Below are 13,180 nucleotides of genomic sequence, written 5' to 3' on the forward strand. Positions count from 1 at the left end.
CCATCTGAACAGACAGGGCTGGACAGGCCACGGTGCACAGGATGACAATCACTTTCTTTCTTTGTCACTTTTGTTTTTATCGTTTTCTTTATAGCAGCTGATGTTCGCTCTGCATTACTGCCATGGGATCAAGTTTTCAATTCTAAACAGGAGTGAGTTGTTTGAAAGGAACACATTAAGTAGATGATAGTATAGGCTCTATACAGACACAACAAAAGCTTTGACTGGTGTAAGAAGTGGTGTGTTAACGTGGATCCTGGGAAGAAATCACTCAGATGGAGAGAAATTTGTGAACCATTTCCACAGCAGAAGCGTTAGCAGAGTGCCCTTCCCCAAGCTTTTCGCTGCCGTCATCAGCTGCGTGACCTTAGACAATTGACTCTGCTGCTTGTCTGTAAAATGGGGATAATATTTGCTTGTTACGACTGTTGCGGCCCCTTCCGGCACAGACACATATACCAAGTGTTCAGTACATACGGCTGCTATTGTGACTGTCTATGCACACGGAACATAGCTGCAGAAATCTAAGACAAAGCACGAAGGAGGCAGGGCAAACGGCTATGTATGTGGAGGGATGAATTTGGGTGTTTTCAGTAGTTTAAAAAATAATAAAAAGACTACATCATGAGGACTTCAAAAGTCATTAAGGTCGGTGTAAATAAAATGTCGTGGAAGCTGACAAGAGGAAGCAGCCTCCCTTTTGGTGGCAGAGATTGGGGTGCGGCTGGGACAGGTGTCCCAGAGGAAGAGAGGTGCGTGGGGACTGAGCTGTGAAAGATGAATGAGGATTTCATGACTGGCGGGTGGTTGAAGGGAAGGACGTCCCAGGCAGGGCATCCCTGGGGGAGCCAAGGACATACAAGGGCGCATGGGGGAAGGTGACTTGAGAACACAACCATGTGAAGTGGTTTTGACATGGTGTGTGTGTGTGTGTGTGTGTGATGCGGGGTGTCATGTGGGGTCTCTGGTCCCGTTCCCCGCACAAGAACGCAGGACATAGTGAGGTAAAAAAGAAACACCCACAGAGCCATAGATAGGGGAGTCATACCACTATAGTCTTGCTGGCGGCTGGGTTGGAGACACAGGAAGCAGGAGCCACACGATCCACAACCCACCGTCAGCTTCTCTGCCAACCAACCCCACTTGCTAACTGCAATCCGCGCTTGCTAGGTCAGCCAGGGCAGTTATATCAGTGGCTAATGGCTAACCAGTAACAGCTGATGGCCAACTAGTCACAGCTGATGACCATCTACTACCCGAGCCACCACCTTTCCACGTGAGGCCGAGAGCCTGGAAACTGCTCTCTGGGACTCTGTCCCCAGAGTGTGTGTGTGTGTGTGTGTGTGTGTGTGTGTGTGTGTGTGTAGGGGTGGGGGTGGAGAAAGGCTGGTTGAGTCAAGTTCCTGTGTGTCATGATGCAGAGTTTGGATTTCATTGTGTAAGCCTGTGATACACAATGTTTTAAATAATAATCTTTTAAATCAACCGTTATTGAGTCAGACACTGTTTATTATCTCCCTAAACCACCAAAACAAACAAAAAAAACCCCCCAGAAACAAAAACATAAACATCTTTTTTCAAGTAGGGGATGACAGAGAGAACAGAAAATGGACTTAACCAAAGTTAAATTAGTGGCAAGCCAGGAAGAATCATAAATAATACAATCACGAAGTGCCTACTATGTGCCATGCATTGTGCTAAACAACTTCTCATGCGTTACCCCATTTAATCTGATCAGTAACCCTCTGGGAGAGGCACTGTATGTATCTTATTTTACAGATGAGGAGATTGAGCCACAGAGAGATCATGTCTGGCTCCAGAGAAGAAACCTGACTGAATATTTATCACTGGAAAACTGAACCATTGGCTAAAGTTGTTGCCTGCCCAACAGCCATCCTACCTTCTTCCTGGCTTCCAGAACGCTGAGCTTGGCAGCGCCGTGCCCAGATGTAGGGGATGAGTTGTGATTGTCCCAGAGAGATATGACAATCCCAGCCCTGTGTGTCAGGGGTTTGTCCTGTATCCTTTCTGACTTGTGCCCTGTTGGAGCCAACAAGGGAGTTGGCTGGGGGCTTCTGGGAAAGGTTTTCCTCCGTGATTAGAGAGATGCACCTGAGGAGAATTTCCTCCTTACTTTCCCTTCCTATTTGGATGCCATCATGTTAGTATGTGATGCCTGGAGCTGTGGCAGACATTTGGAGGTCAAGCCAGAAAACAAAAAGCCAAGGGTGGTTAGAAAGGTAGAGCAAAACGATGGAAAGGGAGGCTTGGTGAATTTCTGACCCACTGGAGCATCTTAGGGTACACCTACTTCTAATCTTGTTTGGTGAGTAAGTGGTAAGTCGTCAATACCTAGGTTTTCTGCAACCTGCTGCTAAGAGATGCAGAACCTCCTCAAGACAGTCATCGGCCTTAAATCATTTACTGAATGAAAAGACGATTTGTGATAAACATATGATGCCCAGAGTCCTTGTGGTAATTCTGCTGCTGCGTGAGGTTCCATGCCCACTACCCAGGTGTCCTTTTGGTTTCCAGAGCACGCCAAACGCTTTCCTGCCTCTGGTGGCTTTGTACTTATCACTCTGCCAACTCTGTATCGCAATTGTTCATCTTCACCTTTCTGGTCTACGGGAGGCAGAATAATAGCCCCCCAAAGATGTCCATGTCCTAGGCACTACCACCTGTGAATTTGTGACCTTACATGGTGAAAGGGATTTTGCAGATGTGATTAAAGAGAATCTTGACATGGGGAGATCCCCATGTCAAGGGTGTGTCCCCAAAGGGCCTCTGCACAGGTGGCACACACTCATGGGCTGTCACTGGAGTCAGGGATAATAAATCCATAGACAAGAAATAAACAAGGTCATTTTATCTCATGGTAAGTGCTATGAAGGAAATAGCATGGAGGGGGTGGAAGGCAGCCAGCGGGGAGTGTGTCTACTTTTGCTAGCTGGGTCAGGGAAGGCCTCTCTAGGGGTGAGGGGTGACACTTAAACAGGCCCCAGAGGATGAGGAGGGAGCCATGCAAACATGTGGGGGGAGGTAGTTGAGGTAGAGGATAGCAAGTGCAAAGGCCCTGAGGTGGGTTCAACCTTGGAATATCATGTTCACTGCTGCATCGCATGGCTTCGGGCACACAGTAGGTGCTCAAGAAATATCCATGGGAGGAATGTAAAGAGGAAGGGATGGAGGTAGAGAGGGAAGGTGAGTTTCTCAAGCAAACTCTCTCTCTCTCTCTCTCTCTTTACAGACTGTGGACTACTAGAACCAGTCTTCGACAGTTAGAATGTTCTCTTTTACTCAAGGAAAACAGAATGCTATCCATCATGGGCTACAGATACCATCTGTTTAATGCCTTCCAGTTGCCCAAGCTCCCCCGACCCTCTCCTCATCAGCCACGCCTTCCTTTCTCTGCAAAGATGGATTCTGGTCGCCGTCTTGCCAATCCTTTCCCCTTTTAAAAACTATAATTCATTTTTCCGGAAGGAAATGAGTGAAGGTGGAAGAGAACGCCTCAGCTGCCTCCATCCCAGGCCTGATGGCTCCAGAGTACAGGTGGATTTATCACGTGTGGAGAGGTTGAGACAAATGACCCACTAAAATGGAGATATTAACAACACTGTCGGCTGAAACAGTCAAAGCCCCTTGTCCTGTTGCCATATTTCAGGCTGCTCAGGTGTCTGGTGGTCTGGGCTAATGACTCCCATCCATCAGGCAGGGAGAGTTGCTGGTGCAGAGCGTTTCTAACTAATGGGCTGTGCTGCTCCTTCAGACACTGGTAGAGGTTTTGCGGGGAGCTCGGTGTATGAGGGGTGTGCCCTAGTCTTCTTTGGTGGACTCTGCTCTTGTCTGATCAACTCAGGGGTGTGGACTGACTGTGTTTCAAACTCCTAAGTCCACCCCCTTCCTGCCAGGTGTTTGGAGCAAAACACACATCAGTTTGCATGTATCAGCTGTGTGACCTTTGGTAAATTAATTAACCTCTCTGAGTCTCAAATCCATCTTCCACAAAATGAAATGGAATGATACCCACTTTGCAGGGAGGTTTGAGGGTTAAGCAAAATGATGATGTCAGTAATAAAGTGGGTTAGGGCATGCGGTTAGCTCGAGCCCCCCTAGTACCAGTCACAGCCAGCTGTGCCAGTCTCTGCCAGCTGCCCCCCAACTTCCGTTCTCCCCTTCTCTCTCAGAAGCTCCCATTCTTTTTTTTTTAAAGCTAAGCATATAGTGGCTGAGATAAAGGCTACATCTCCCAGCTACCTATGTAGCAAGGTGTGATCATGTGACTCAAATCTGGCCAATGGAACTCGAGCAGCAGTGATGTCCACCTATAGCGGCTCTGCCCTTAAAGGGAAGAGATGCCTTACCCCACCCCCTTCCTGGTGGCTGGAGTATGACCTTGGGGTGGTGGGAGCCACCGTGGACTCTGTGGAAAGAGTAGTACTGGGACTGACTGGTAGAGCAACAAGACAGAAGGGGCCTGGGTCCCTGATGCTGGCACAGCAGTCCTGGTGGCTTGTGGACATTTTACACGAGAGACGAAACCTCTTGTGTTGAAGCCGCCATCTCTGGCAACCCACACCCCACTCCACAGAACCTGGGCCTCACGGGCCCTGCTGTGGCCCGCTGACCCAGCCCTTCCAGAGACCACCCCACCCACACCCTCAGCAACATGCGTCTCCCAGGGGCTTTGAGCAAACAAGAGGTTTGGGTGAGTTTTCCTGTTATGCGCAAACCAGCACCCATATTTCCTTTCTCTTCTGGTGCCACAGGAGAGAGAACCCCCTCTCTTTCTTCCCCCAACCCCTCGGCCCCAAAGAGTAATAGTAACAGAGCTTTGGGTTATTGAGAGCACACCACACACGGTTCCTGTGCTGGGTCCTATGTGCATATTCTCAGCAGCCAGTGACAGATAAGGAAAGACAGCTCAGAGAGGGGGTGTCATCTGCTGAAGGCCACACAGCTGTAAATGGCAGAGCTAAGATATAGGGAAAAACTCCCCCCCTTCCCCCGCTCTGGGTCGCATGTTTCTTTGGGAGCAGGACTGGCAGGGGTGAGGGAAGGAAGATGCCTAGGACACAAAATAAATGAGGCACCTCCCTTGGTTCACCTTCCTGCTGGCACCGTCCAGGAGGGTGACCCCAGACCAGCAGTTCTCAAAGAAGGAAAGGCCTGCCCCCTAGTGGTCACTGTGGAAATTCCTAGCCATGTGATTTTTGAGTGTCATGATTTGGGGACGCTGTGGCAGGGGCAGGTGTCCTGCCTCATCCCACACGCCTTAGGCCTAAATGATTTTTGAATGCGCTGCCAGATATTCAACCAAGTACAAAACTCGATCATAATAACCTGAGCCTGGACTCTTAACTCCATCTTACACATAAATACAGAGTACCGTCGCATACAGAGTATGTTTTGCATGCTTTTAACAAAACCTGAATTTTCCAGGGTGCACCTACTGGGTAAGTCGAGGGAAGCCTGTATTTTGTTTTATTCAGAACCTTTCCATGAGCTGCTTAGCGGTTTGGAGAAGTCAGGTTACGGCCGCAGCACCTCACCTGGTTCATGGATGGGAGGCTGCACACGTGTGTCGGTCTGCGGTTGCCGGGTCACGTCCACAGCAATGTCAGTTTGGATGCGGGCATTGGAATTTTGTGCCCAAACGTTCACCTATTGAAGCCCACGTTCTTTTGAGTATAAATGACTTTCGCTCTATTTCTCTCTGACATTACCATAGCTACAGACCTATTGGACAGTATGGTTAGACGTAGCTTATACTATCCAACCGTATTTCATTTCAGGACAATGAAGGGGTCATTTTAAAACATCTGCTGCCTCTCTGGTTGTGGGGGAGGCGGGTATATGGCATAGGCTGCTCCACGGCTGTCCCTGTCATTCTTCAGGTAAGAAACAGGGCAGGCACGGGACCCCAGGCCTAAACTGTTCTCCAGTCCAACTTTGATATAAGCAAAGCATAGTTGGATCGCGGTCATAGGCTTAGGGCAAAGGGTTGAGCTATATCTGAACTTGAAGGAGGGTACAGGGGCTCTGGATGCCCCTGTGGCCCTGGCAGTGGGCTTCAGGCAGCCGTATCGTATAGACACGACCTGGCATGGTGTTTCTGGAACCCCAGTAATTCATATGATAATTCATATGAATCATGCCACTGTTTGGCCATATCCTTGTGTGTGGCCTCTATTACTACAATTTGCTTAATATTTTCCCTTCTAAATCACTTTATTTTTAAAGTTAAAAATATATGCCTTAAGAAGAAGAGCTCAGAGTAAAAGCTGAAGTGCTCCCAAGGGCCCCAGGTCCTCTCTGACCTCACCTCCCACACTCTCCACTCGCCTGGTTCACCTCTGTGGCCACGCGGGCTCCCTGCCGGAAGCTCCTGCCTTCAGACCTTTGAACTTGGCATGCCCTCCCTCTGATATCCACTCGGCTTACTCCGCCTCCCCTTCCCTCTTCCCGCCTTCGCTCAGACGTCACCTTGCATGGAGGACTGCCTTGACGACTTCCTACACTTGCAACCTGCACTGCGCCCAAGTCTGCCCCCCAGCCCCGTGCCATTCTTTACACTAGTTTCCCCCAAAGCTCTGCTCACCAGCTGACACGCGTGTTACACTTATGTGTTTATTGCCTGTCATCGGGCTGTGAGCTGAGTGAGAGGGGAGGGCCCTACCTATTCTGCTCACTGCAGGATCCCCAGTTCCTGCAACAGTGGCTGGCACACAGTAGGTGCTCAGCTAATGGAGCTTACACACTAGCTGGTGGATCTGTGATTAAGCCACCAATCACACCGGTGATCCTTTCATGACAAGAGGGGACAATGTCCTGAAGAAAGAGTAAGGACAGCTGGGGCAGGGAGTCACAGGTAGGCCCGATCTGGCTGGAGCGGGCGAGTGGGAGCTGCTCAGGGAACTCTGCCCAGCACAAGTGCTGCTGAAGCTGGAGCACGAAGGATGAGCCGGGAAAGGGGCGGAGCCTTTCCCGTGGATGGAACAGAACATGTAACGCCTTCTAAGCCCCCCTCTCGGAGCCTAGGGACCTTCCCACTTCTTATGGGTTCCGCCCACTGAGACCCTAAACATTTTTGCGTTTCCTTGAATTTGTTGCTGGGGAGGCCAGGGGGAAACCAGGTCCCCCAAATTAAGCTCTGTGACATTAACAATCCACTCCCCAGGCCTCTGGGTGGGGGGTGGCAGGCTCTCTGGGATGCTGTTGACAGGTCCAGACCCAGGACTTTGGCAGCTGTTTCTTTTCCAAGAACAGAGCTGCAGCCCCCAGAACCCCCTGCCCCTCTCCTCATGGGCCTGAGATCACAAATGCAGGACTTTCTTTTTCATTAGCTTAATGCTGTCTTTATTAACTGGGAAGGGTTCCTGGAACATATGATTAGTAAGTATTAAATAAAAAACACACACACGCACACACACCAGGCCCCCACCAGGCTGCCCTGCCAGAGCGTTTCTGGGTTCCTGAGCAGTTGTCCCAGAAACAATCCAGGGGCTACCAGGGGCGGCAGCCAAGCATAGAGCGGGATTTACAGAAGGAAATGACTGAGGCTGCTCTGTGATGTGCAAATGGGAATGGACCAGCCAGCACAGAGCCTGGGCAGGGGGGACCCAGCCAGTGACAGGCAGTGGAGGAGTCATGTACTGAGCCCTGGAAACCACAGAGCGACTCAGGAGAGGAGAAGCAGCCTGAGACAGAAGACGGAAGACGGAAGAAGTACCTTTTTTGCTCCCTGCTCCTCTTCGACCCCGTCACCAATCACGATGTAGACGGCTTTCCTGCCAAATCGCTGCATTATCCTCTCGAAGCAGCTCTCCTTCCCTGTACATACGGGAGAAGGGAAGAAAGACAAGACGCTCGATGAGGACCAGGAGTGTGGAGAATAATGACCGCCAATGCAGTCTCTGCTGTGTGCAGCCATCCTCCTAAGGGCCAGGTATTAGTCATTTCACCCTCCAGCACACTTCTGAGGTGCACGCTGCTGTCATCCCCACGTGACAGATGACAATGCACAGGTGCAGAGAGGTTAAGAGGCCTGCCCAGGGTGACACAGCAGGGGGCGGAAGCAGGCTCCAGAATGCGTGCAGCTGTCTGGGGTAGGTGTGACTGATCCCTTTTACAGCTGCAGACACGAGGCTGAGTGGTGAGGGCGACTTGCCCGGGACCCCAGAGTTAGGAAGCAGAGGTGCGGGCACTCACAGGTCCACCTGGATGACCACCTCTCCGTATTCTCCTTCTTCCCACTGTCTGGGCAGCAGCACAGATCCAGACATACTGGATTCAGATCAGTTCATCCTGATCGTGTCAGCAAGTTTAGGAACCATACAATAATGAAAATAGCAACAGCAGCAGTAACCGTCATAGCTGTCACTCTCTGAGTTTACTATATACTCGGCTCTCTGCTAAGCACGTCTCCTACATCAGGATTTCTCAGCTTTGGTGTCATTACCATTTGGGGCCGGATACTTCTTCACTGTGGGGGCTGCTCCAAGCATTGCAGGAAGTTTAGCGGCATCCCGAGTCTCTACCCACTAGATGCCAGTAGCAACTCTTCCAGTTGTGAAAATGAAACACTTCTCCAGATGTTCCCAGATGTTCCGTAGGAGGCAAATTACCCACCCCCTCCCCGCTTTGTCACATGTCGGGAACCACTGACTTACATTAGTTCATTTAACTGACAAAACAATCCTTATGAAATTGGAATCAACATAATCCTCGTTTTAGAGATAAAGAAACTGAGGCTCAGTGTTATGAAGTGTCTTGAAGGTTAGGGATGTGGTAGGAGACGTTATAATAATTGTAAGATAGCTTCTATTTTTGAGCACTTGTGCTCTGCTGAGAACTGCTCAGTGTTTCACACACACTATTTATCATATGCTGGGAGGTACTGTGATCACCCATTTTACAGACTGGGAAGCTGAGGCACAGAGAAGTGAGGCCACTTGCCTTAGGGCACCCAGCTAGCAAGCACAGAGCCAGCACTCGAACCCAGACTGCCTGCCTCAAGTGTGTGAGCTCTGAACTCCGTTATATTGCTCTAGTAGCCATCACCTCTGTTGCAGACCGTTTCCTGCTCGGTGGGAGCAGAGGTGGAGTCAAAGCAGAGGATCATAGCTGTCTTCTGAGTTAACAGAATCACACACCCCAGCCCTTTGCCACACACTTTGCAGTGGTTCCCACTAGAGTAGGAGCCTATTCCCCACCCCATTGATAGTGCGTTGGCCATGGGACCTATTTTGACCAATGGAACGTTAGGGACCTGCCATGAGAAATGGGCATGGGTGGTTTGGCTTGGCCTCCTTCACGTCTGCCATCTGTCATGAGAAGAATATGCCCCTGGATGGCTGCCAGTCTCGTAACAAGGAAATAACGTGGAACAGACCAGAACCTGGAGTCAAGTCCAGCAGAGCCACAGCTGACTCACAAACCAAAGAGTGAGAAATAAAAGCTGGTTGCTGTAAGCCACTGAGTGTTGAGATGTTTGTTATGCAGCATTATCAGAGCAGGAAACTGACTATTGAAAAAAATATGAATTTTAAGTTAAAACAGCGAGGTAGAGCTGGGAAATGTAGTCCATAGCTGAGTGACTGTGAGCGCTCAGGAATCCTGTTACTGGAAAAAAGAAGAAAACAAATTCCTTGACTAGTTCCAGGTCTTTGAACTTCAGGCTCCCCAGCGGGAAACAAGAGTCATGCCACCACTTCCCTGATGGCATGTGATTCCTCTGACATAGAGGTCCCATTGTAGAATCTCTAATGGCCATTTGGGGCCTGAATTTCTATGACTTTAAAATTTAAAGGCATTTTAGACAATGTTCAGACCTACAACTCTAATAAAGGCAAAATTGCTCTAAGAACACTCTTCTACATTCGTTTCTTGCTATAAATTCTATATAAAACGAAACTATATAAAAACGAAACTATAAATTCGTTTCTTGCTCCAGAAAAAAACAAGGGTAAACAATTTCTAATTAAAAACATCTTAGCTAACTAGATTTATTTTGCATTATTAGACATTTTTAGGTGATATAAGAATAAAAAAAATGTCATCTCCCTCCACATAAAAAAATAAACCAACCAGGATTACCTGCCCTGATGATAAATGATGCTGTTCATTTCTAGTTACTAAATTCTATTATCTCATAAAAGCTCTGAGCATAAGGCTTGTTCTCTTTGTTAGTCAGGGAGATAAACAAGTGTTAGAGAGGCGTTAAAGCAGGCTGCCACTAAGTGGAGACTGCTCCTTAAAAGAGAACAAAAAAAACAATTCTCTCTCTATGTGGTTCAAGGTTAAATTCGAGGTAATTTGATGACTTGTACCACCTAGATTAAAATCCCCTTTTGTACCAGGCTGTGGTGGTGACTGTTTCCCTCTTCTTTCTTAGTACCAGAATTCCATGAGTTTTACCTCTGCTTACAGTCACTCAGCTATGGACTACATTTCCCAGCTTCTCTTGCAACTACTTGTGGCCACAGATTAAGACAGGCAATAGGAGGTGAGCAGAAGTACTGTGCGTTCCTTTTGAGTCTTGGCTTTAAAATATTGGACACGCATTACTCCTTCCTCTTTCCCCCCTTCCCATAGGCCGGAATGCTGATGTGGCAGGACCCTGATTTGACCACACATAATAAAACTACAAGAAGTGGTGGAAAATAAAATTGGAAGCACCTGAGTTCCTGGGTGAGTATAAGGAGAGGGTAACCCCACCATCCTAGATTACCTTCCAGTCTGTTGACAAAGGAGAGAGAAATAAGCTCTGACTGTGATGTAAACCCTTGCATTTGGGGTGTGTGTGTTAGACCAGCTTTGCAAGTATCCTAATACACACACTTGGGAAAACTGAGGTCCTAACCAATTTCCCTTGGTTCAAACAAGTAGGTTGTGAGGGTTGTTTTGGGACTGAGTCATGCCTGTGGACAAGTTCTTGAACTTCCCCAGTGCCGTTTTCCTTACACTTTCCATGCCCACGTCAGGATGAAATGCCGACCTCACCCTCCCTCCCCGCGTCACTGGAAGTCTGGGCTGCCCCTACCTGTCTTGGTTGCACTGTAGATGTTCTCAATAGGAAACACGGAGCCCAGTCCATACAGCAGGACTTTGGCCAGAGCAGGAATTAGTTGAGTGGTGGTGACCAGCACATTGACACAGTTGGGCCTGAGGACGAAGGAGATTGGGGATCAGAACTCCAGGGGACCACAGGCCAGGCCTCCTGACCCTGTGGCACGAGCCTGGAGCCGGCAAGAATTCAGGTGGGGTTTGGAGTCTCTGGCTAAGTCATCTTCAGGTGAGGGTAGGGCCCAAGGATTCTCCAGCTGCTTTTCTCTTTTAAGCCTGAAGCTGCCTGACATTTTGAAATGTAATGTGAGTGTAACACTTTCTTATTTAAAAGGCAAATGTTTGTTGCAAGGGCCACACACTTAAATAGCTGCAGGTGCCTATCCGTAATGTAAATGAGTGATATGGAACAAGTGAAGGGCGTCAGGGACAGGTGGGGACTGGGGTTAAACGGGTGGGCACACGCCAGTTTTGATCCTCTGAGAGAGCCCAGAAACCTGGAGCTGTGGACTAACTTTCTCAGTCTCGAGGACAAAGTGTGTATCCCACAAAACACGTCATTGGGACAGACGCAGCTCATGGGCTGCCATTTTGTAACCATTCATGTGTTGGGTCATCAGATTGGGTCACCAGGGGAGTAATTTGTTCTCTGGCCCAGATGATCTTATTTAAGAGCAAGAGGCAATTTATCAGGAGGCTTAGAATGAAACTGGACCCTCCTTCCCTCACGTAAATGACTGTGATGCTCTCTAAAACGGTTTTCAGAGGGGGATGTTGTGATTGGTGGGTGGATGGGACCAGATGGACCTGCGTACAAAGGCCTTTAGCTCCACTGGGTCCTAAGTCACTGAGGCTGTTTGCTCAGTGATGGCACAAGGTGTCCAGGGTGGTTTGCACACCTCAGCTTTATCAAACCTCTGGACAGTGTGCAAGTCAAAATTTGGAGAGTCCTATTCCCTCAAGTGTGGAAATGGGGGAGCCACCACCCTAGAATGGGAGAAAGTTCAGTGGCGCAAAGGAAAATGAGGGCTCCCACTTACCGGGAATTGATGAGGTTTAGTGCCTTCAGGGAGTGGGTCAGCCAGAGGTCGGTCAGGGCTTCCAGCTCAGCTCTGAGCTGCAGCCAGGTCTCTCTTTTGGGAGCGCCTATCAAGCCTATGGATAACAAATAAAGACGTGGTAGCTATCGTGTTAGAAAGGTCTGGGAGAGGGGTAGGGTTTGGGAAGGGGTGTCTGGCTACTGTACCTTGAGGTTTCAAATCAGGGTCAACTTCAGTCCAGTGATCTTCATCTTATTTGGGGATTGATGGATTGATCAATCCATCTCTTGATTGATCCATTCACTCATCCATCCACCTACCCATAATCCACCCACCCATAATCCACCCATCCATCCATCATCCATCCAACAAAAAATTCAGAAGGGCCTGCTACATGGTCAATATTGTAAGAGGCACATAACATGCCAATTATAGAGCTTATACGGTTACAATGGAGACAAAAATTAATAAAATAGAAACGAATAATGACTAACATTTATTGGGTGCTTACTGTGTGCAGGGCCCTGTGCTTCTAACATGACTTATTTAACTTCATTCTCACAGCGACCCTGGAGGTGAACACTCTTTTTATTTATTTATTTTAACATTGAGACTTAATTGACATATATGTTTCTGAACCTGACTGTCATTCTCTCAGCCGTCAGGGCCCTGAAGATAAAGCTCAGACTCGATACCCATGACCCTGCCCCTACTTAGTTGCCAATGTCATCTCTTGCTATTGCACAGATATCCTTCTGTTCCAGCCCTCGTGGCCTCCTCTTTGTTCCTGGAAACACCACGTATGTATGTTCCTGCCTCAGGACCTTTGCATACCTCAGTTCCTAACCTGGACAAATCTTCGGATCTTACCTCTCCCGTTTCCCTGCCTAAATTCCCCACACTCACCACCAGTGTCATGTGTTCTGGAAGGCCTCGTGTGGTCAGGTCGTTCTATTTTATACTCTCCCAACACACTTTTTTTCATAGCACTCCTCACGACTCTAATTGAAAATGTATCTGTGTGATTATGAGTTTGCTGGCTGCCTTGGTCATTAGACTGTGCGCTCTAT

At 48.6% G+C, this 13,180-nt stretch overlaps 1 protein-coding gene across 1 annotated transcript in view; it reads right to left on the reverse strand.

The window, feature by feature from the left end:
• Positions 1-13,180, reverse strand: part of EYA2 (EYA transcriptional coactivator and phosphatase 2) — a 217,741-nt gene that overhangs the window by 1,404 nt on the left and 203,157 nt on the right. The window contains exons 13-15 of the mRNA XM_074317592.1: positions 12,111-12,225; positions 11,048-11,169; positions 7,736-7,836 (exon numbers count right to left, since the gene is read on the reverse strand). Coding sequence (XP_074173693.1) covers positions 7,736-7,836; positions 11,048-11,169; positions 12,111-12,225 — 338 coding nt within the window. The remainder of the gene's footprint in view (positions 1-7,735; positions 7,837-11,047; positions 11,170-12,110; positions 12,226-13,180) is intronic.

This window comes from Rhinolophus sinicus, linkage group LG13, assembly GCF_036562045.2.
Source record: "Rhinolophus sinicus isolate RSC01 linkage group LG13, ASM3656204v1, whole genome shotgun sequence".
In the NCBI taxonomy this organism is placed as follows: Eukaryota; Metazoa; Chordata; class Mammalia; order Chiroptera; family Rhinolophidae; genus Rhinolophus; species Rhinolophus sinicus.